This window comes from Trichophyton verrucosum (genome assembly GCF_000151505.1).
Source record: "Trichophyton verrucosum HKI 0517 chromosome Unknown contig00131_1.f1.exp, whole genome shotgun sequence".
In the NCBI taxonomy this organism is placed as follows: domain Eukaryota; kingdom Fungi; phylum Ascomycota; class Eurotiomycetes; order Onygenales; family Arthrodermataceae; genus Trichophyton; species Trichophyton verrucosum.
The window spans coordinates 1-24,234 of NW_003315547.1; the positions used below are offsets into that span (position 1 = coordinate 1).

Below are 24,234 nucleotides of genomic sequence, written 5' to 3' on the forward strand. Positions count from 1 at the left end.
CGCTTACGCCTCTTCACCTCAAGCAAATCATGAGATGGAACGATTATCCTCTGAAGACCGTCAACCGCTGTATTCATGAAGTTATCCATGATGCAGCCATCCGCCTGCCGGACGATGAAGCTATTTGCGCTTGGGACGGAAGCCTTTCGTTCAAAGAGCTAGATCATCTTACTTCACGGCTCTCGCACAAGTTAGTGGAATTGGGCGTTGGGCCGGAAGTCAGGGTTCCTCTTTGCTTTGACAAGTCGGTATGTACACTTTTCTTTCTTTCTTTTTTTCTCTTGTTTGGTTTTGTTCCTGGTTTATTGGTAAATTGCAAATAAACCGCCGCTGCCTACCGCACGCTAACAAACTGTCTGTCCCATAGAAATGGAATGTGGTTTCAATGATTGCTGTTATGAAAGCCGGTGGAGCTTTTGTCCCCTTTGATCCTTCGCATCCGATACCGCGATTGCAAGGCCTAGTCAAAGCGCTCGACGCATCGCTACTCCTCTGCTCCGCTCACCATTCACAGCACCTTGCCACTGTCGCAGAGACAATCCTGCCTGTCGACGATGCATTGGTTAAGGAGTTGCCGTCGGGCCCTGACGCTATCCGCTTCACTAGCCGCGCCAAGCCCAATAACGCCGCTTATGTTATCTTCACTTCGGGCTCCACCGGAGAACCAAAGGTCAGTGTTGCGCAAACTATTCTGAATGGTCACGTAGTTTCCGAGACAGATGTGACAGTTGAGATGACAGATGTGATCGAATGCTGACATGGAGTTCAGGGCACACTATTGGAGCATGTTGCCTTTTGTTCGAGCGCCGCTGCTCACTGCGTTCCCCTTCATGTCGACGAGGGGTCTCGAAATTTGCAATTTGCGGCACATACTTTCGACGCTAGCTTGGTCGAGATCCTCACCCCCTTAATGCAAGGGGCGTGTGTCTGCATCCCTAGCGAGGAGGCACGACTGAATAACATCGTGCAATCGATAAACGACATGCGCGTCACTGTCGCGACGCTAACACCTTCTTTTGTGGGCTTTATCGAACCGGATGATGTTCCCTGTCTAGAGTATCTCGTCCTCGCTGGCGAGGCTATGTCCCAGAGCCATATCGACACCTGGTCAAAGGTTAACCTCATTAACGGTTTTGGTCCTACAGAGACGGGTGTTGCCTGCGCTGTGAACTCGAAGGTGACTTCAACAACCGATCCAAAGGATATCGGTTTCCCTGTTGGTGGACATGCTTGGGTTGTTAACCCCGAAGATCACGATCGGCTTGTTCCCCCTGGATGTGTTGGAGAGCTACTAGTTGAGGGACCCACTTTAGCCAGGGGCTACATCAACAATCCCCAGAAAACTACAGATGCGTTCATTTACGACCCCGTTTGGGCTCGTACAAGCGAAACCGGAGGCAAACCACGGCGATTCTACAAGACTGGCGATCTGGTTCGGTATAATTCCCCTGAAGGTTCTTTTAACTATGTCGGTCGAAAGGATACCCAGGTCAAATTCCACGGCCAACGAGTTGAGTTGGGCGAAATCGAGCATAAACTTAACCTCGCACCAAATGTGAAGCATGGCCTGGTGCTGCTCCCAAAGGCCGGCAACTGTAAAGGCAAATTGGTCGCTATTCTCTCGTTCTCCGACCATGTCACGGAGAAGTTTTCCAATGACCCAAAGTCGCTTCGACTTATTGAGACAAAGAAGAGAGATGAGTATGTTGACATGGTTCGTGAGACCATGGCTGGCCAGCTGCCATCTTACATGGTTCCCTCCATCTGGGTCTGCATGGAGTCTCTTCCTCGGCTACCTTCAGCAAAGCTCGATCGAAAAGCGGTCGCAAAGTGGATAGATACCATGACCGAAGAGGTCTACCATGAAGTATCCGGAGCGCAGCAAGTGGAAGCTGGTAGCAGCGAGATGTCCAAGCCTGCCAATGCAGCTGAAGCTGCGATCCAGCTTGCTTGGAGCCGCATCCTGAACATTCCACTAAACCGTATCAGCTTGGAGCAGAGCTTTCTTAGCCTTGGCGGTGACTCCATTACCGCCATGACATGTATGGGCCAGTGCAAAAAGGCAGGACTTGGCTTTACTGTCCAAGAGATATTGCGGAGCAAGTCTATCCGTGCGTTGGCTCCCTGTGCAAAGGAAGTCAAGCGAGCAGTTGATCTCAAAGAAGAGATTGATGTTGACTTTGAACTTCAGCCTATCCAGCAGTTCCACTTTACCGTCAGAAATGATGAAATGGGCCACTTCAACCAGAGTTTCTTCCTCAAATTGGCGAGGAGGACTAGCGAGAAGTCCCTCAAACACGCTGTTGATACACTTGTTGAGCGACATTCTATGTTGCGGTCTCGTTTTAGACAGTCTGGACCTAACGGTGAATGGAGGCAATATATCACTAACGACTATAAAGCTTCGTGCCGGTTCAGAGTTCACAGTGTTCAAACGAAGAAGGATGCTGAGCCCGCAATTGCTGATAGCCAGGCCTCTCTCAGTGCTACCAAGGGACCTCTATTCGCTGTTGACTTGTTTGATGTGAATTCTGACCATCAACTTCTATTTATGACAGGTCACCATTTGGTCATTGATTTGGTTTCATGGCGTGTGATCCTGGAAGATCTCGAGGAGCTTCTTGTTAACCCTACCAATCCTTCTCTTAACGACAAATCAATTCCCTTCCAAACATGGGCTAAACTTCAGACAGAACACTGCCGGGATCTCAGTCTTTCGCATGTTCTACCAAATGATAATATACCCCGTGCTAACTTCGCCTACTGGGGCACTGATGTCAAAGCTAATACCTACGGCGCTTCTGCTGCTGAAGGATTTGAAATTGATGCTGCCACCACCTCTTTCCTTCTCACGGACTGCCATAACGGGCTTCGCACAGAACCTGTTGACCTCTTCGTGTCTGTTCTTATCCACTCCTTTACCCAGGTTTTCACAGATCGTGACCCCCCTGCCATATTCAATGAGGGCCACGGCCGTGAAATATGGGATGAATCAATCGATATCGCTAGAACAATTGGGTGGTTCACCACTGTTTACCCGATCTTTGTTCCTAACTCTACATCTAAAGGCCTGGTAGACATTACTAAACATGTCAAGGACATTCGCCGTGCAGTTCCTGGCAATGGCCGACCATATTTTGCTACCCGTTGGTTGACTGAAAAAGGCCGTGAAGCTTGGAGCCATCACGCTCCAATGGAGTTGTCATTTAACTACCTTGGGCAGTACCAGCAGCTTGAGCGAGAAGGCGCGCTTCTCAATCCCGTCGATGAGTTAGCTGGTGAAGCCAAGGAAGCTGGTGGCATCGCCGATTATGGTATTGGAACCCCGCGATTTGGTCTTTTCGAGATATCTGCGGTTATTGCTGCAGGTAAACTCAGGTTCTCCTTTACATTCAACCGACACATGAAGCACCAGAACCTCATTCGACAGTGGATTGCCTACTGTAAGGGCTCCCTGCAAAATGCCTCAAAGTTATTCATGGGACTGCCCTTCACACCTACACTTAGCGATTATCCACTCTTAGCATTGAACTATGACACTCTAGAGGCTATGATCACTGAAAAGCTTCCACTCGTCGGGGCCAAGAATGTGCAGGATATCGAAGATGCTTATCCCTGCTCTCCTATGCAGCAAGGCCTTCTCCTTAGTCGCAGCAAAGATGGCGCCTTCTATGCAGTCAATGGTACTTATGAAGTGAAACCAAAGCCTGGTACCAATGTTAGTGCCGAAAAGCTTGCGGCTGCCTGGGAACTGATTGTGCGGCGTCATCCTTGCCTCCGGACTGTTTTCATTGAAGGTCTAAGCAGTGATGGTCTTTATGATCAGGTTGTGCTGAGACAATCACCCTTTGGTCCTTCACGACTTCGCTGTGCGAAGGAGTCTGAGGTTCTTTCAACTTTCAACGGCCAAGGATTTATGCAATATACTGATCATACCCCTGCCAATCGGTTCACCATATGTGAGACCTCAAATGGAAAGGTATTCTGTCGGTTGGAACTGAGCCATGCCGTCATGGATGGAGCATCAATGTCTATCATTTTCGATGACCTATGTCGTGCTTATGCTGGGGAACTCAAAGACGAGACCGGCCCCCTTTTTAGTGCCTATGTTGCCTACTTACAGACACAGTCATTGGATCAAGGTCTTTCATTTTGGAAGCCTTATCTTGATGGACTTGACCCCTGCCATTTCCCTGTTCTGAATGATGGTGTCACTGTTAAGAAGGAACTTCATAACATTAAACTTGAGTTTAAGGAACTAGCTACTCTCCAGAAGTTCTGTGACTCCCAGGGGCTTACCTTGCCAAACGCCATCCACACTGCCTGGGCTTTGACACTTCGGGCATTTGTAGGAACCGAAGATACCTGCTTTGGCTATCTCTCCTCAGGGCGTGACGCACCAGTTGAGGGTGCAGATTCTGCCGTGGGGCCGTTCATTAATATGCTCGTTTGCCGCGTCAAGATGCCCGGAGATGCAACGCTCCTGAGTGTTCTAGAACAAGTCCAAAAGGACTATATGGACAGTTTGCCTCATAAGCATACCTCTTTGGCAGAAGTCCAACATGCACTGAAACTATCCGATACTTCACTTTTTAATACTTGTGTTTCTTACCGCAAACTTCCTCCAAATAAGAACAGGAAGCCAGAAATAGCCTTCGAGGAGTTTGCCCCGACACACGACCCTGATGAGTACCCAATCTCTATCAACATTGAGGCTTCGGATGAGGTCGTCGCAATCGACCTTGACTATTGGACGGATTCAGTTTGTGACAAACAGGCCAAAAATGTTGCTTCTTCATTTTTCCGCTGTCTAGAGAATATCACTCACAGTTCTCACCTTGAGATTTCCAAATTGGACAACCTTAGCAACCTGGATTATGAGACGATCTGGAAGTGGAATAGTCGCATTCCATTGACAATTCCCGACTGTGTTCACTATGTAATTGCCAAACAAACCGCCCAACGACCCGACGCCCCGGCTATTTGTGGATTTGACGCCAGTTATACTTACAAGGAACTTGATGAAGTCTCTACCCGTTTAGCTTCATACCTTGTTGCTCTAGGCGTCACCCCGGAAACCTTTGTGCCGACGTGCTTTGACAAATCTGCTTACACTGTTGTATCTATGCTGGCCGTTCTGAAGGCTGGTGGTGCCTGTGTTCCTCTTGATGCTACCCACCCTATGCCTGCACTGGAAACCAGGGTAGTTGACACTGAGGCTCAAATCGTCGTTGCATCTGCTGCCAGAGCTGCTATGTTTGATGATATGGTCCCATATGTCGTTGCAGTTGACGCAGAATTTCTCGAACAGCTGCCTGACTATGGCGAGGACAATGGTATCCCTGCTGAGCCATGCAACCCTGCATTCGTGATATTTACCTCTGGAAGTACCGGAAAGCCAAAGGGTGTGGTACTTGAGCACAGTGCAATGGTTACTAGCGCCGAAGCTCACGGGTCTGCTTTGGGTGTCGGCCCCGATACAAGATTCCTCCAATTCGCCACTTATACATTTGACAACAGTCTTGAGGAGATGTTCACCACTCTCATGCGTGGTGGATGTGTCTGTGTTCCTTCAGAAGATGATCGTTTCAATGATCTGGCTGGTGCGATTGATAGGCTTGATGCTAACTTCATGGACCTGACACCTACCGTTGCCACTTTCCTGAAACCGGCTGATGTACCTAAGATCAAGGCTATGGCTGTTGGTGGTGAAGCTTTAACTAAGAAAGCCCAGGAAATTTGGGGAGGTTCAATTCCCATGCACAATCAATACGGTCCCTCGGAATGCTCCATTAACTGCGCCCATAACGGGGATGCTGGCACCGTCGAAGATGTCTCTAATATCGGCCGCAGTGTCGGAAGTGTTTCCTGGGTTGTTGACCCAACGGATCACAACAAGCTTGTTCCGGTCGGTTGTGTGGGTGAATTGTGTGTAGAAGGCCCAATCGTTGCCCGTGGCTATCTTAATGATGAGGAGAAGACGGCGAAATCTTTCGTCATAAACCCAGCTTGGGCAGCTCGTGATCCCAACCCTCGCGAGTTCCCTACCCGACGTATGTATAAAACTGGTGACCTTGTTCGCTATAATAGTGATGGGACAATGGCATTCCTTGGTAGGAAAGATACCCAGGTTAAGTTCAATGGACAGCGAATTGAACTTGGTGAAATTGAGTACCATGTCAAGGAAAATCTTCCAGAGGATGCCCAGTCCGCAGTACAGCTTGTCGTTCTCGGTGGTGCTAAGTCACTCGCTGCCTTCATTTATCTCCAGCCATCTGGTGATGCTGATACCAATCAGACAATCCTCCCAATGACCCCTTCAATCCAGTCATTGGCCAAAGAGCTGGAAGCCGCTGTGACAAAATCGCTACCTGCCTACATGGTACCTTCAAGCTATATTCCAGTTGCGAGAATGCCAATGACCTCTTCAGGAAAACTGGACCGACGTACCTTGACTATCTGGGTCAAGGAGCTGTCAGATGATGCTGCAATCACATATAGACTAGGCGGTGTAGGTGGACGAGCCCCTGAAACGGAAGCGGAGAAAATCTTACAGGGGCTTTGGGCATCCGTCTTGTCAAAGCCTGCCACCTCCATTGGTGCTGATGACAGCTTCTTCCGCCATGGAGGTGACTCAATCGGAGCTATGAAATTAGTTTCAGCGGCTAGAGCCAAGGGAGTCACTCTCAGTGTCGCTAAGATCTTTTCTTCTCCGAAGCTCTGTGATATGGCCAGTACCTGCTCAATCTCTTCTAACAGATCTCTCGGAGCGGACCCTATCACAAAGGAGCCTGTGAAGCGTTTTGAACTTCTTCCACCTAGCATCTCCATAAATGCCCTCATAGATGAAGTCTCTTCAATCTGCAATGTCGATGCTTCCAGAATCCAAGATATGTACCCATGCACTTCACTGCAAGGTGGACTTGTTGCGCTTTCCAGCAAAACTCCTGGTTCCTATGTCGCTCAAACTACCTTCAAGCTACCCGCGGACATTGATTTTGACAAGTTCAGAGCATCCTGGCAAGCTGTAGCTGATTCAGAGGTTGTTCTGCGTACTAGGGTTGTTTTCACGGATTTGCTTGGATTCTTGCAAGTTGTTGTTAATGAGCCCATTGAGTGGAACTCTGTTGCTCATTTAAACGACATCAAAGACGAAAACCGTCACCTTCCTGGTCGTGACGGTGGCCCCCTTGTGAAATACACCATCGTTGGAGAAGGGGCCTCCACTCCATACTTCGTCTGGACCGCACACCACGCATTGTATGATGGTTGGAGTATCCCCACGCTTCTTGAAAGAGTGGCCTATTGCTACAAGAACTCACAGTCTCCCAGCACAGGCGCTGAAGCCTCCTTCCCAGATTTCATTAAGTACCTGGCAACTATTGATAAAAAGGCGTCTGATGACTTCTGGATTTCTAAGTTAGAAGATCCAAAGGCGACACCTTTCCCTGCGCTCCCATCCACTTCATATACAGTCCAAGCTACAAGCAAGTGCACTCATTCTGCTGAAGTTTCGAAGTCCCCCTCAAGAGAAACCACTGTCGCTTCCATTATTCGCGCTGCCTGGGGTCTCACGATGGCATTCTATACCTCCTGCGATGATGTTATATTTGGTGAAATTCTTACCGGGCGTGATGCCCCAGTTCCTGGTATTGAGGATATGATTGGGCCCACCCTTACCTCCATCCCTTCGAGAATTCAGGTAAATCGTGAGCAAACAGTCTCCGAATATTTACACGATGTCCAGAAGCAGTTGGCAGAAACCATGGCCTATCAATTTGCAGGCTTGTCTCAGATTAAACGACTCGGAGACGATGCTTCGACCTCCTGCGAATTCCAGAATGCTATTGCCATTACACAAGATGCGGATGAAAGCGCTTTTGGATTTTGGCAGATGATAAGCTCTGGAACCACTGGAAACAATTTTTATACATACCCCCTTAATCTTTCATGCACTTTGCGTCAATCTAACAGGATTGATATCGAGGCTTACTATGATCAGGCTGTTATTTCTTCTTGGCAGGTAGAGAGACTGCTGCGACAGTTTGATACCATTCTCCGCAATTTATCCCTAGGCGAGAATGCCCAAAAGAAGGTCGGAGAGATTGAACTGGTCAGCCATGATGAAGTGAAGGAGCTTGAAGCTATCAACAAGAACGGTGCAAAATTCATTGAGCGATGCATTCATGAGCTTATTCAAGAGCAGGCCAAACTACGGCCGCAAGCAGAGGCTATCTGCTCCTGGGACGGATCATTCACCTATAGGGAGCTTGACAATCTGTCAACTGCCCTCGCACATCACCTCATTGAGTTAGGTGTAGGGTCAAACCCTGAGGTTTTTGTCCCTATTTGCTTCGAGAAGTCAGCATTCGCAATCATTTCGATGCTGGCAATTTTTAAAGCTGGCGGAGCGTTCGTCACTATCGATCCTGAGCACCCAATTTCCCGACTCCAAGGCATTATCGCTGATGTGGAGGCATTCCTTATTCTTTGTTCGCCAAAGCACCAAGAACTGTGTGATTCTGTTGCACCGCAAGCACTGGCAATCGATCTTGAGATGCTTCAGCAACTGCCAAAGCGTCATCAGCCAACTCCTAAGGTCCCTGCCAGCAACGCGGCCTATATAATCTTTACATCTGGGACCACAGGAACACCCAAAGGGACTTTAAGTAAGTCTTTCATGTTACCAATTCTAGTAGCTTTGATATGTCTAACAGGTATATAGTTGAACATTCCGCATACTGCTCCTCTGCTGCTGCCCACGCACCAGCGTTGGGAATTACAGCAGAGTCCCGCACTCTTCAATTTGCATCGTATACTTTTGATGCTTGCTGCCCTGAGATCCTAACAACTCTTATTGTTGGTGGGTGCGTTTGCGTTCCAAGCGACTGGGAACGACTTAACGATATCAGCAACTATATCCGGGACAAACTCGTGTCAAATGCCACCTTAACCCCATCCTTCGTCCAACTGATGAATCCAGACGACGTTCCAAACCTGAAATACCTTGCACTTGTTGGAGAGGCCATGTCATCTGCACATGTAGCAAATTGGGCTGGCAGATTGAATTTACTAAATGGATACGGGCCCAGTGAATGCTCAGTTTCAGCGGTCATCAATAGTAAGATGGACGTTAATAGCAATCACAAAAACATTGGCCGCCCACTCGACCGGTGCTGGATTGTTGACCCTGTTAACCATGATAGGCTGGTGCCAATTGGAGCCGTTGGAGAGCTATTGATAGAAGGTGCTACTCTTTCAAGAGGCTACCTCAAAAGAGATGATAAGACGAAGGAGGTGTTTATTCAAAATCCAAAATGGGCAAAGCAAAATAATGGTGCCGCACGGAGAATGTATAAGACTGGTGACCTTGTTAAGTACGATCCGAATGGCTCTATGAATCTCGTTTTCATGGGCCGTAAAGATACCCAAGCTAAAGTTCGCGGTCAACGGCTGGAACTTGACGAAGTTGAGCATCACCTTGGTGCCGATAATCTCATCCAGCACGCCCTCGTGGCAGTTCCGTCGAAGGGTTTCGCTGCTAAGAAACTCACGGCTGCAGTAACATTCCATAGCCTTACTTCTTCCGTGGATGCTGCTACTCCTCTGCAGGTCATCAGCTCCGAAAGGGCTATACAAATGGCATCGGAAGCTCGTGAGCGACTGCGAAAGAGGCTTCCCGGCTACATGGTTCCCTCTAGATGGGTTGTTTTCCACAAACTTCCATTGATGTCTTCCGGAAAACTCAACAGGAGACAGATCGTTACATTTATGGAGAAAATGGAGGACAGCCCAGAAGCTACTTCCACGACCACCCCTGACTCTCCTGATACCCATTCAACCAAAGCGGTCCAAACCGCTCCTCAAATTGATATTCGTGAAAGCCTCTGGAAGGTCTGGAGTCAGATACTCGACTTACCAGTGGAAGAAGCTGATATGAACTCCTCATTCCTTCATTTGGTATGTATATTTCTCTTGAAAATTCGCAGTAAGTAGTTGTACTAACTCAATATTAGGGCGGTGACAGTATTTCTGCCATGCAAGTCATGGCCAGGTGCCGCTCTCAGGGTATTACTGCAAGTGTGCAGGATATCATGCAGAGTAAATCAATTACGGACTTAGCAACTCGGGTTAAGGTGACAAAATCGCTTGCGAGCGCACCTGTGAAAGAAATAAAAACAGTTGAGAACGGAAAGCCGTTTAGGCTTTCTCCCATCCAGCAGGTCTACCTTGACAATGCTGGAGACAATTGGAGGCAATTTAACCAGAGCGTTTTGCTGAAGGTTACCAAGAGGAAGAGTACTGATGTTATTTCCCGAGCTATCGACCAGCTGATAACTCTTCACCCCATGCTACATGCTCGATTCCAGAAAAATATGAATGGAGAGTGGCGTCAGCACATCAGCAATGACTTGAAGGGATCGCTTAGATTGCGAACTCATTCTGATGCACGACGAGGCCAGATGGGTTCTTTGATTGAACAAAGCCAGAAGGCTTTAGACATTGAAAATGGACCCCTAGTTGCGGTTGACATCTTCTCTCTGCCTGGGTCTGAGACTCAGATGTCGATAGCAATTCATCACCTTGTCATTGATGTGGTCTCATGGAGAATTGTCCTCCAAGACCTCGAAGACCTACTCAATGGTGAATCAGTTGCTCGACAAGACCTGACCTTCCAATCCTGGTGCGAATTGCAGATACAAAATGCTCAAGAAGCCAGTGTTAAAGGTGTCATTCCTGCAACTGCTGTCCCACCAGCAGACCTTACTTACTGGGGGATGGCTGGAAAGTCCAACACCTTCGGTGAAGTTCTAACCGACGAATTCAAATTAGATCAATTAACCACGACCCGCATTCTCGACGCTTGCCAGAGACAACTTGGGGCTGATCTGATTGATGTTCTTCTTGCAACTATTCTTCTCTCCTTCCGTCAAGAATTTACTGATCGTCGCGTGCCACCTGCGGTCTTTAACGAAGGCCATGGTAGAGAGCCTTGGGACTCCAGCTGTGACCCATCATCTATAGTTGGATGGTTCACTACCATGAGTCCTGTATACCTTCCAGCTGATGCTGACACTGATTCTAGTAAGTCTTGATATCATTTATTATATGTAGTCCTCCATTTTACTGGCTCTAATCATATTTGCATAGACTATTCGTTTATCGATACCATTCGATGGGTTCAGGACTTCCGATCCAGGACTCCTGGGAAGGGCAGGCCATATTTTGCTTGCCGCCAGCTGACCGAAGCCGGGAAAGAAGCATTTGGAAGCCACTGGCCGATGGAAATTGCATTCAACTACTTGGGACAGATGCAAGCAAACAGCCAGACGGAGTCTCTCCTGGAACCGGTTGACGGAGCGGGTGGGCAATCAGTCAATTCCCTTTCCGATATTGGCTCCAATGTCCCTCGTTTCGCGCTTATTGAAATATCGACGGTTATAGAACAAGGAATCTTGAAATTGTCCTTCACTTACAATAAGAATATGCATCGACAACAAGGCATTCAAGGTTGGTTCTCAAAGTGCCAAACTCTGCTTGAGAGTACTTACCAGTCGTCACAAATGCAATCCTTCACACATGCCCAATTCCCACGTTTACCCCTGGCTTTTGGCAGTTCAAGGAAAATTTCCGAAGAGCTTCCTTCCCTGGGCGTTCAATCTATGAACGATATCGAGGATGCCTATATGATTTCCCCAATGCAACGTGGCATCCTTATCAGCCAGCTGAAGGACCCCGAGAAATATGCATATCATTCTGTTTTTGAGGTGAAATCAAATAAGAGAGGCCACCGTATCAACCTTGAGCTACTGGAAGCAGCCTGGCAGGCCGTCGTTCGCCGCCATAGTGCCCTCCGAACTGTATTCATCGACAGTGTCTCTGGCAACAATCTGATGGACCAAGTGGTTTTGAAGGAGTTCCGCGCACGAACCCTTCTGCGAGAGCCTTCGAGTGAAGACTACAAGGCTGCTATTGAGAACCTTGAGCCGCTGGATTACACTGAGAAGCAACCACCACATCGTATGACGCTCTGTCAAACGCCTAGTGGACGAGTTGTCTGTAAACTCGAGATCAGCCATGCAGTCTCCGACGGCTCTTCGATGATGAATATGCTGAACGATTTGTCCGCTGCATATGCCTCCACTTCAGACCTGGGTACCGCAATGCTGTACAGCGACTTCATTGCCCATCTCCAATTAACCTCCAAGGAAGCTGGTGTTGCATACTGGAAAACATACCTTAGTGGCCTTGAACCATGTACACTGCCTTCACTGGCTCCAGTTCCACCACCAAAGGAGAGAACAGTAGGGGAATATGTTATGAAGCTCCCCATAGGATCTGAGCTGCAATCCTTCTGTAAGCAGGAAGGGCTTACTCAGTCGAATGTCCTTCAGCTGGTTTGGGGACTTGTACTCCGCGCCTATACCGGCTCCGATGAAGTCTGCTTTGGATACGTCGCTTCCGGACGTGATCTACCAATAGACGGGATTTATGAAGCTGTTGGTGCTTTCATTAACATGCTGATATGCCGCCTAAACTTGACGGACAACTCTGTTCTCATTGATACCCTCCAAAAGACCCAATCTGATTATATGCAGAGTATCAGCTACCAAAACTGCTCTCTAGCAGAGGTGCAGCATGAGCTAGGCTTAGGAGACACTGCGTTGTTTAACACTGTCTTTACATTCCAGAAGCGACCAAGCTCTGATGATACAGAAGACACACCCCTTTCATTTGAGTCGATTGGGGCCACTGATCCTAACGAGTTTAACATGTCCATCAACATTGCTGCCATAGACTCCGATCTTGAAATTGATTTTGGTTATTGGTCAGATACTGTATCTGATGCCCATGCCGAGAACATTGCCAATACATTCAAACAAATCCTTAGCGACATTATTGAAAATGGCGTTGATAGACCGCTTGGAGATGTTAACCACTTCAGTGAGCATAGCTACCAGCAAGTCCGTTCCTGGAATGCTCAGAGCCCCAAGGTGGTTGACAAGTGTGTCCATGAAATCATCGAGGAGCAAGCCATGCTCCGACCACGTTCGGCTCTTGCAATCTGTGCATGGGATGCAACTTTCACTTATTCAGAGCTGGATGCTGCCGCATCTCGTGTCGCTGCACAGCTGATGAATCTTGGAGTTGGCCCCGACGTTTATGTACCTTTGTGTTTTGAGAAATCCGCATGGGCAATTGTGGCCCAGTATGGTATTCTCAAGGCTGGCGGTGCCTTTGTTTCACTCGATCCTTCTCATCCGGAACAGCGATTGGCGAACCTGATAGAAGATGTTGGTGCTGACGTCGTTTTATGTTCTTCACGTCTTCACGATAAAATTAGAAAGATTGCTAAGAAGGCAGTTGTCTTGGACTCAAAGACGGTTCAACAATTCCCAAAGCAGCCTTCACAGCAACCAGACAACTACCCGGACCCATCCAATGCTGCATACATTATTTTTACCTCTGGAACCACAGGTAAACCAAAGGGAACCGTTATCGAGCATGCTGCTATTTGTACTGGATCAGATGCTCATGGCAAAGCTCTTTTGATGGACAGCTCTAGTCGTGTCCTACAATTTGCATCTTACACCTTTGATGCCAGTGTCACTGAGATACTTACTGCGCTCCAGGTTGGTGCAACCATATACGTTCCCAGCGACGAGGAACGAATGAACGACCTACAGGATGTTATTGCAAAGGGTAAAGTGAATTGGACACTTCTAACCCCTTCAGTGCTTAGCACCTTGAAACCCAAAAAGGCCCCGACCTTGAAAACTATTGTTACTGGTGGTGAAGCTATGTCAGAAAAGGCCATTAAGGAATGGGTTGGGGGCCCAGCGGTAGTCAACGCTTATGGCCCGACAGAGGCTTCAGTCGTGGCATCGGCCAGCTTGAAGGTCAACAAAGCGGGTGTTTCAGTGGACCAGAATCGATCTAACATCGGAACCGCTTGCGGATGTCGAACTTGGGTCGTTGATCCTCGCAACATCAACCGTCTAATGCCCGTGGGTGCTGTTGGTGAACTCCTTATTGAAGGCCGTACAGTTGCACGAGGCTATATCAATAATCCTGAAAAGACGAGTGAGGTCTTCATCAGCAACCCAGCCTTCTCTAGGGAGCGCCGCTTCCGAAGCCTCTTCTCTCAAAGACACCGCATGTACCGTTCAGGTGATCTTGTTCGATACAACCCTGACGGTACGATCAACTACATCTCACGCAAGGACACCCAAATCAAGCTCAACGGCCAACGAATCGAGCTTGGTGAAATTGAATACCACTGCAAAGTGAATCTGCCCGACCAAACACAAGCTGGAGTTGATCTGATAGTACCATCAGACAGAGCTAAGAAGACTCTCGCAGTTTTCTTCAGCGTCCCATCTGCCCGTAGCCAGCCGTCAACACTCACCAACACTGATGGTTCTCCCGCTGATGAATTGCTTTTGCCTATGAACGATGCCATTAGAACAATTGCAAAGACTCTCGAGACCAAGCTCGGTACCGCAATTCCAACATACATGGTTCCACACCTCTTCATCCCCATGACGAAGCTTCCTTGGTCTGCAGCTGGCAAGTTGGACAGAAATCGCCTTCGAAATATCACTCAGGCACTATCCAAAGAGTCTATCAAATCCTTCCGCCTTACTGGTGTTGCTGGGAAGCGTAATGTTTCTTCTACCGGGCTCGAGGGTAAGCTCCAATCTCTTTGGGAGAGTGTTTTGGATCTCCCTAAGGGATCTGTTGGTACTGGTGACAGTTTCTTCCGCCTTGGAGGTGACTCGCTAGCTGCCATGCAGCTTTCAGGATCAGCTCGTTCTTCTGGAATCTCTCTTACATTTGCAAATATTTTCAAGCACCCTATCCTCGCTGACATGGCATCGGCATGTGTTGTGCTAAAAGGGGCCCCGTCGATGGAAGTACACCCCTTCAGCCTGCTTAGGACCAACGAATCTATTGACGCAATCAAGACAGAAGTTTCCCAGCTCTGCCGTATCAGCACGGACCTAGTACATGATATCTACCCCTGCAGTTCTCTCCAGGAAGGCCTCATTGCTCTGTCGTTGAAGCAGCCGGGCGCTTATGTTGCTCATAACGTATTCAAACTCTCCCCTTCTCTCAACCTTGACCATTTCAAGGCTGCCTGGCAGAAGGCTGTTGATGATTTGACGACCCTCCGCACTCGCATCGTTCATACAGCTTCATCAAACTTCCTACAGGTAGTTCTCAAGCACGAAGCCATTTCCTGGCACTCTGCACAGAGCTTGGAGGAGCTTTCTGGTGAAGCTGCCTCTGTTCCTCCATTCAATGGTGGTAGCCTGACCAAATACACTATTGTCCAGACTCCTCGCTGTCGATACTTTACCTGGTCAATCCACCATGCCCTATATGATGGGTGGAGCTTGCCCCTTATTCTTCAGCGGGTCGAATCCATCTACCGAGGACAAACTCCAGAGGCACCAAAGAGCTCATATGCAGACTTCATCAGCTACCTTTCAACAACCGATGAGGATAGTACTAAACAGTTCTGGACAGCTAAGCTTTCAGACATATCTTGCTCCAAATTCCCGCCTCTGCCACCGACTAATGATCAGTCAGAAACCAGGACTCTTTCCCGTCATATTGCAACCTCGTCGGTAGGAGGTGTTACATTGCCGACCATCATTCGTGCGGCTTGGACACTGGTTTTGGCTAGCCACACTGCCTCTAACGATGTGTGTTTCGGTGAAATATCGACAGGCCGCAATATCAACGTTCCTGGCATTGCCGATATTGTCGGCCCAACCCTTACTACTATCCCCACCAGAATCCAAGTCAACCCTCAGGCAACGGTTGCAAATTTTTTGCAAGAGGTGCAACAAGACTCTGCAGACGTCGTTCCACACCAGCATGCCGGTCTCCAATATATCAGAAGGTTGAACGGCGATGCATCTGAAGCCTGCGATTTCCAAAATCTCCTTGTTATTCAAACCGCCCAAGGAGAGGGTCAGGAAGATCTCTGGGAAATTCAAGCGAATGGAGACGTAAATAACTTCTTCACCTATCCGCTTGTTATCGAATGCCAACTATCGAAGAAGGATGTCGGGGTCACGATATACCACAAGGAGGGTATCATCAGCGCCTGGACCGTCGAGCGGATCCTGGATCAGTTCAGCTATGTTATGGACCAGCTGTTCAAGAAGGCACCCGCCACCAAACTCAGCGAAGTTGAAGTTCTCTGTCCCGAAGACAAGGAAACAATCAAATGGTGGAATCGACGCAAGCCAGTGCAAGTTAATGAGTGCGCCCACGATATATTCAATCGACTGGCGGATACGCAAGGAAACAAGCTGGCCGTGGTTGATTTTGAACGACAGCTAACCTATCGCGAACTCAAAGATCTTTCTCTGCGATTTGCTAAACTTCTTTCGGGACACGGCGTTGGCCCCGAGGTCTTCGTTCCTATTTGTGTTGATCGGTCTGCTTGGACCATAGTCGCGATGATGGCTGTGATAATGGCTGGAGGTGCATATGTGCCGTTGGACCCCTTGCACCCTAGCTCCAGACATCAGGAGATTGTCCAGGAGAGCGGTGCGAGATTGGCTATTTGCTCACCCGGGTATCTCGATCGCTTCTCAGCCTTTGTGGACACTGCTCTAGTGATCGATGAAGCCACTGCCATGTCTCTCCCGAGTGTGCACTCGCTCCCATCAAGGGCAAAACCACACAACAGTGCCTATGCCATCTTCACTTCAGGTAGCACCGGAAAGGCAAAAGGAATCGTTATCGAACATCGTGCCTTTGCCAGCGCCTCAGCTTCCATGAGCGCCAACATGTGTATGCATCCAGATTCCCGAGTGTTCCAGTTCGCATCCGTTTCCTTCGATGCCTCAGTTCTGGAAATCCTTACTACTCTTACTATTGGTGCCTGCATCTGCATACCTAGCGAAAAGGAGCGCCTAGCAGATATTCCCGGCGCCATTTCCAGAATGAACGTTACCTGGACATTTTTGACACCGTCGGTTGCCAATGTCGTTGACCCTGATGCTACTCCATCGCTGAAAACCCTTGTCTGCGGAGGTGAAGCCATGTCCCGCGAGGTCATCGCTAGATGGGCGGATAAGGTCCAATTGATGAACGGCTACGGACCAACTGAGACGACCATTGTTGCAGTCACCAATACAAAGACCTCATACGAAAAGTCCAGCCTCTCCATTGGTCATCCACTCCCATCGTCACTAGGCTGGGTCCTTGATCCAAGAGATCACAACAAGCTGGCTCCATTGGGCGCCATAGGAGAACTGGCACTTGAAGGCCCTGTTTTGGCCCGTGAGTACCTTAATTCTCCTGATAAAACAGCTGAAGGCTTCCCAGAGAATCCAGCATGGGCTGCCGAGTTCCCAGTAGCCTCTCAAGTAACCAGACGGATTCATAAAACTGGTGATCTCGTCAGATATACATCCCAAGGCGCCCTGGAATACTTCGGACGCAAGGATCATCAGGTCAAGGTGAACGGTCAGCGGTTAGAGCTCGGCGAAATCCAAAGTCGCCTGGACTCAAATACTGAAGTCCGACATGCCCTGGTTTTGATGCCAAAGGCTGGCCCTTGCAAGAAGAAGCTTCTTGCCATTCTTTCTTTGGAAGGTTTGGGCTCCAGTCGGGAGTTGTCGACCGAAAGCCTCGATCTATTCGAAGAGAAATTTTTGGCCGATAAAGCAAATGCAAAGATTGATAAAATTAAGGATGATCTTTCAAATCAATTGCCATCATTCATGGTTCCGCAGCTCTGGATACCGGTTAAAGCCATTCCTCTGCTTGTTTCAGGAAAGCTGGACCGCAAGCTAGCTCTAAAATGGCTTGAGAACCTGGACCAGGAAACATTCAACCGAATCAATCCAGCCCCAGAAGAGGAGGAAGACAGCCCAGGTCAATCGACCGGGACGACGGAACTCTTGCGCAGGATCTGGGCAAGCGTACTCAATATCGACATTAAGGATGTCAAATTGAACAAATCTTTCATGAGCCTTGGTAAGCCACTAGTAGTTAATACTTGACCTGTCAAAATCACATCTAACTCTCGTATAGGAGGTGATAGTATCACCGCTATGGGTGTCATGTCCCGATGTCGCAAAGAAAATATTGAGCTGTCTCTTCATGATGTCTTGCGTAGCAAGTCGGTTGTTCACCTTGCCAACTGCGTCGGACATACGGTGTCCGGCCCTCAGAAGGAGGAGGTTGTAGACGAGCTATTCGACTTATCTCCTGTCCAACAGTTGTATTTCCGATCGTCTCAGTCCCAGGATGGAGACTCCCGGTTCAACCAGAGCTTCACTCTCCGAATTACCAAGCCGACGGATGCTCGCACGGTAACGCTTGCCATTGAAGCCATAGTTAACAAGCACTCAATGCTCCGAGCTAGGTTCGTGCGTGATGGAAACAGCTGGCGCCAGAAGATCACCAAGGTATGCTCCAACAACCCCTATATTTGTGCAGGTGGTGTAGTTAACAGCTTCTTAGGATACCAATGCCTCTTTCCGCTGCCGAGCTCATGATAACGCAAGGAAATATGATATTCCTCGTATTATCAAAGACGCGCAAATGTGCCTAGACATTGAACAGGGCCCAATACTGGCTGCTGAACTACTCAACACACAGAATGGAGAACAGTTTATTTTTATGGCTGCCCACCACGTTTGCGTCGACATGGTGTCCTGGCGTATCATCCTCCAGGATCTAGAGGAGTTTATAGGAACCCAATCTCTCGACACTGACAAGCCACTCTCATTCCAGTCATGGTGCTCAGCTCAAACCTCCCATTTGAAGGCTCACAACACCAGCTCACTTCTTCCGTTTGATGTGAAGCCTTCAAACCTGTCATACTGGGGAATGGAAGGTAGGCAAAACACCTATCATGATGCCGAATACGAAACTTTCCAGCTAGATAAGGCTACTTCCAGCCTTGCCTTGGGCGATAGCCACAAAGCGTTCCAGACGGAGCCAATAGATCTATTCCTTACTGCGATCGCCCACTCATTTGCGAGGGTATTCCAAGATCGAGAGGTCCCTACGCTATACAATGAAGGCCATGGTCGTGATTCATGGCAAGGAGGTCCGGACCTATCCAGGACTGTTGGCTGGTTCACCAGCATTTGCCCGGCAACAATACCGGTGGATATGCGTAAGTTTCCCCTATTAGGGAGTCACTTTCTTGAAGAAAACTTTACTAAATTTGTGAAATTAGAAAACGGAAAGGATGATGTATTGGATACCCTCAAGCGTGCCAAAGATATTAGACGCCAGATCCCAGACAACGGACGACTCTACTTTGCCAACAGGTATTCAACGATGCATGCTTCTCAGCATGATGATACTTTCCCTATGGAAATCGTAGTCAATTACCTTGGTCGCATGCAACAGCTTGAACGTGATGACTCTCTTTTGCAGCAGGCAGACCTAATTACGGATGAGAATGAGGCAAAGAGCACTGGTGACATGGGCCCAAGAACTATTCGGTTTGCCCTATTCGAGATATCCGCTATCGTGCTCCAGGATCAAATCCGCTTCACATTCATGTTTAACAAGAATATGAGACAAGTACAGCGCATCCGTCGATGGATCTCAGAGTGTAAGCAAACTCTACGTGAGACTGTTGATGCCATGAGCCATAGTGCCCCAGAACCAACCCTCAGCGACTATCCTCTTTTGCCGATATCATACGAAGCGCTTCAGAAACTCTCCAAGTCGACCTTCCCAAGAGCTGGTGTTTGCAGCCGTGATCAGGTCGAGGATATCTACCCATGTTCTCCTATCCAAGAAGGTATCCTGCTAAGTCAGTTGAGAGACCCTGACAGCTACGTCTTCCACACCAGCTTCGAAGTTACCTCTGCAAAGGGGTCGAAGAGGATTGATGCGCAGAAACTCGGCCGAGCCTGGCAACAGGTTGTTGATCGTCATGCTGCGCTACGTACGGTTTTCATTGACAGCCCGTGCCGAGGGGTTACCTTCTGCCAGCTGGTTGTTAAGGAAGTTAACAGTGGCACTATCCACATCTCATCTGACAGTTCAAACGCAATGGATAAGATGAAGGCAATCAGGCTAAAAGATAATAATGGCAAGAAACGTCCACAGCTACCCCATCAGATTACCATTTGCTCGAAGTCTGATGGTGGCGTCATAATCAAGATGGAAATCAATCATGCTGTTATTGATGGCGGTTCCGTATCTATCTTGATGGCAGACTTAGCTGCCGCGTACGAGGACCGACTTCCAACCGGCCAAGGCCCACTGTACAGCGACTACATTCGATTCATTCGAAGCCAATCGACAGCCGGTGAAATCAAATTCTGGAAAAATTATCTTGGAGGTCTGAAGCCTTGTTACCTCCCACGGCTCAGCTCCTTCTCGGGGACACAGAAACAGTTGCGTACAACCTTTGTCAAGTTTGAACGTTACCCAGAACTTCAAACTATGTGTGAGCAGCAGAAGGTCACTATGTCCAATGTTATGCATGCCGCTTGGGCGGTCGTCCTACGGGCATATGTTGGGTCGGACGATGTGTGCTTCGGGTATCTATCCGCCGGCCGTGACGCCCCTGTCAATGGTATTCAGGAGACAATTGGAGCATTCATCAACATGCTCTGTTGCCGTGTTGTCTTCTCCCCAGGAGCATCATTCCATGAAATTTTCCGCAAAGTGCAGGAAGATTATCTTGACAGCTTGCCATATCAGAGATGTTCCCTTGCCGAAGTTCAACATGAACTAGGACTTGCAGGCAAGCCTTTGTATAATACGGCCATCTCTTCCCAGAATCATGCAAAATCCAGTGATGCTGTTGAAGAAGGCATCCTCTTCGAGCCTTTGGGTGGACATGATCCAAGTGAGGTAGGTTTTTTCTTTGGTCTTCCAAATTTCTTGTCTATTTATAATAACTAACTGAATTATAGTATGCTATAACCGTCAACGTTGAGACTGCTAAGGGTGATGAAGGCGTCCTTCTCCGATACTGGGACAATATGGTTAGCGAGGCTGAAGCTCAGAAGATGGCCGCAAGCATGGCCCACGTATTAACATCTTTCATCACTCGCCCTGAGCAGCTCCTTTCCGAGTATGACCCAACGAAGACGACAGGTTCAATACTGCGCGAGGAGCTTCCCCAACGTACTCGAGAAGAACCAAAGCAGGCCGACCTTGAGTCCAATCTTGCTCAAATGTCTACCGGGAACCTTAGCACGGAACAATTGCTTAACAACAATGCTGAATTACGAAAGATTGTTGATTCCTGCGTCCAAGATATACTACAGAAAATGGCCAAATCAGGACAGCTTGCCACCAAGAGTGCTGATGAGATTTTGCTGAATAATTCCCGTCGAGACATTGGCGATAACAACAAAGCCATGAGCACTGAGCAAACCCTTCATTCCGAGTCCATCAAGGGCATGGAACCCGAGACTGCCACCCCCTCTGAAGCCTGGGAGCAATCAGACTACAACCCCAAGACTGACACAGACCGGACATCGATGGCAGCCCATATTAACAAGAGAGGAAGGTCAGCTCACATTGAGAAGAAGCTCCTGGTACTCTGGAGCTCCATGTTAGAAATGGATGAAGATTCAATTTCAGGAGAAGACAGTTTCTTCGAGTTAGGAGGAGACAGTCTCACAGCCATGAGACTTGTAGGAGCTGCACGAGATGAAGGCCTGTCACTCACAGTAGCCGATGTATTCCGAAACCCTGTATTCGAGGATATGGTTGCTGTGATTCGTGTGGCTAGCATGATGAACACCTACGTTGATGGTGCTGATATGGATGACTTCAATGCCCAAAGCCAGGCCATTCGATCAGCAGCCACGAGTGAACTCTACCAAAGATTCTCTCTAGTCAAGGCTCCCAACATCGATGCCTTCCTTCAGAACAACATTATTCCGAAGGTCGGTGTCTTCAAGGGAGGTATGGTAGATGTCCTCCCTGTGACCGATTTCCAGGCCCTTGCCATCACTGGCTCTCTCCTAGAATCGAGATGGATGCTCAACTACTTTTATCTTGATGGACACGGAGTCTTGGATCTTCGAAGGCTCAAGAGAAGCTTTATTCGCCTTGTCCACTCGGTTGATATCCTCCGTACGGTGTTCTTGCCCAGTGGTGACCGCTTCCTCCAGGTCGTTCTCCGCAAAATGCGCCCTGATTTCTTCGTCTATGAAACCGAGTCCAACCTTGATGAGTTTGTCGCAATGTTGCAACAGCGAGATCGTGAGCAAGGCCCTCGCCTTGGTGAAGCGTTTGTTAACTTCACTGTGGTCAAAGAAAAAGATAGCAACCATCACCGGATCATTATGAGATTATCCCATGCTCAATATGATGGAGTCTGCATATCAAAGATCTTTAGCGCAATTCAAGCTGGCTATGACGATGAACCGCTTCCTGTGATGTCTTCGTTTGCCAGTTATGTTCGGTCTTCTGCTTCAACCATAACATCGGATCACTATCAGCACTGGAAGACGCTCCTCAAAGGCTCCAAGATGACAGAAATCGTCCGACGAGAGGGACCGAACTACCGACGATCAGCAGGTGCCACTAGTCAACTAAAACAAACGGTCCTACTGCCTGCCATCGCCCACGGAAATATTACCACCGCTACAGTGATCAAAGCAGCGTGGGCAATGGTACTAGCACAACTTTCAGGAAGTCCCGACGTTGTATTTGGTCACACAATCAGCGGTCGTAATACCACGGTTCCCGGAGTCGAGAGTACAGTCGGTCCCTGTCTTAACATCATCCCCGTCAGAGTACAGTTCAACGAACGATGGACAGCACTTGACCTCCTGCGTTTTGTTCAGGACCAGCAAGTCCGCAACATGTCATACGAAGCTCTCGGATTCCGTGAGATTACCAAGCATTGCACAGAATGGCCAGACTGGACCAACTTCACCACCGTTGTCCAGCATCAATTTGCTAGCGTCACTGGTGAGATGACTCTGGGAAGAAACACTTACACCATGGGAGCAGTTGGAACCGAGGAAGACTTTTCCGATTTCTCCGTTGTATCGAGCCTACAAGAGGGTGATAAATGTGAGATAGCACTTGGCTTCTCACTCAACAGCTCAATTACCCCCATTTTCGCACAAAAGGTCCTAAACATGCTTTGCAATACCATCTCCAACTTCATGGCAGACACAAGCATGGTCTTGCTTTCTCCTCAGCAGATATCAAGGATGCCACCCCAAACTATTGACGAAACTCAAAAGCCATATGACAGCTATTTCCTTTCCTCTCAGCTGCAAGACCTTACCCAGGCTGAAATTCTAGTTCTTTCCGATATTCTCAGCCGAGCCTGGCGTCAAGTCCTGGGAGAAGAGAACACAACAAGCTTGAACCTTGAATCTTCCTTCTTTGATCTCAACGGTGATATAATGGGCCTCGCACAGGTGGCCTGGCTGCTTGAGCAAGAGGGATTCACAGTGCGTGTGGAAGACCTTATTGATCACCCCACTATGCTGGGACAGATGGCTACCTTATGTTCTCAGCGGTCAATGGAGAAAGAAAAGGCTATAGAGGCCTCGTCGTCTCAGAATTCAATCGAGGATGACTATGACTCTGTACCGAATGCCAAGGTAGAAAAGAATTCCTGGTTCAAGGCCCTCGGCATGGCCAGGCGAATGGTTCGACGAAATACACGTCCTTCTTAAGCACTGCACTGATTCTAAATTGATATATTCCCCTGGCATTCAGACACAGGGGCTGCTTGCATATACTGCGGTTTCTTATGTTCTTGTGATAATTAGCGATCTTTTACATGTTTCTTTCTGTTTACTTTGTCCATCTATTTTAACTAGATTGTCATGTTGTTTTGTTGAGCGTTTGAAGCGATGAAGTCTGTATAGTTTGGATATCTTTCTCTATGCCTAATAGAATTTCCTTTATTAAGTTTACAACATTCTACGATGATACCAACCGTTTGTTGCCATATGTGTTTTCGAAGTAGGAACACTAATAATACCTAGAGTAGTTACTCTCAAGGAATGGAATGGTTATAGGTAAAGGCACACATATAGATAGCTATTGAATGCAAAAAAAAGGGCAGAATGTGTTACTTGAGCCCCTAACCACGATATCTACAAGGGCTACCAAATCGCTCTCTACATTGAAACGTTCAAAGTTGACGGCAAATAGCTGTCACGTGTGGAGTAACTACTTATGGAAACCGACCCCCCAAGCCTGGAGTTCCAAGGTTATGACATCACCGGTTCTATTGAGGCTGAA

At 48.3% G+C, this 24,234-nt stretch overlaps 1 protein-coding gene across 1 annotated transcript; it reads left to right on the forward strand.

Moving 5' to 3' along the window:
* Nucleotides 1-23: 23 nt before the first annotated feature.
* TRV_01735 (nonribosomal peptide synthase Pes1) lies at nucleotides 24-23,660 on the forward strand (the record flags this gene model as incomplete). Its single annotated transcript, XM_003024068.1, has 9 exons — nucleotides 24-248; nucleotides 368-670; nucleotides 770-8,669; nucleotides 8,726-9,960; nucleotides 10,017-11,085; nucleotides 11,152-18,006; nucleotides 18,064-18,440; nucleotides 18,496-20,859; nucleotides 20,922-23,660. Coding segments are annotated over 9 exons (23,067 nt in total), but the record flags the coding sequence as incomplete, so codon positions are not given.
* Between the last annotated feature and the right edge of the window lie 574 nt (nucleotides 23,661-24,234).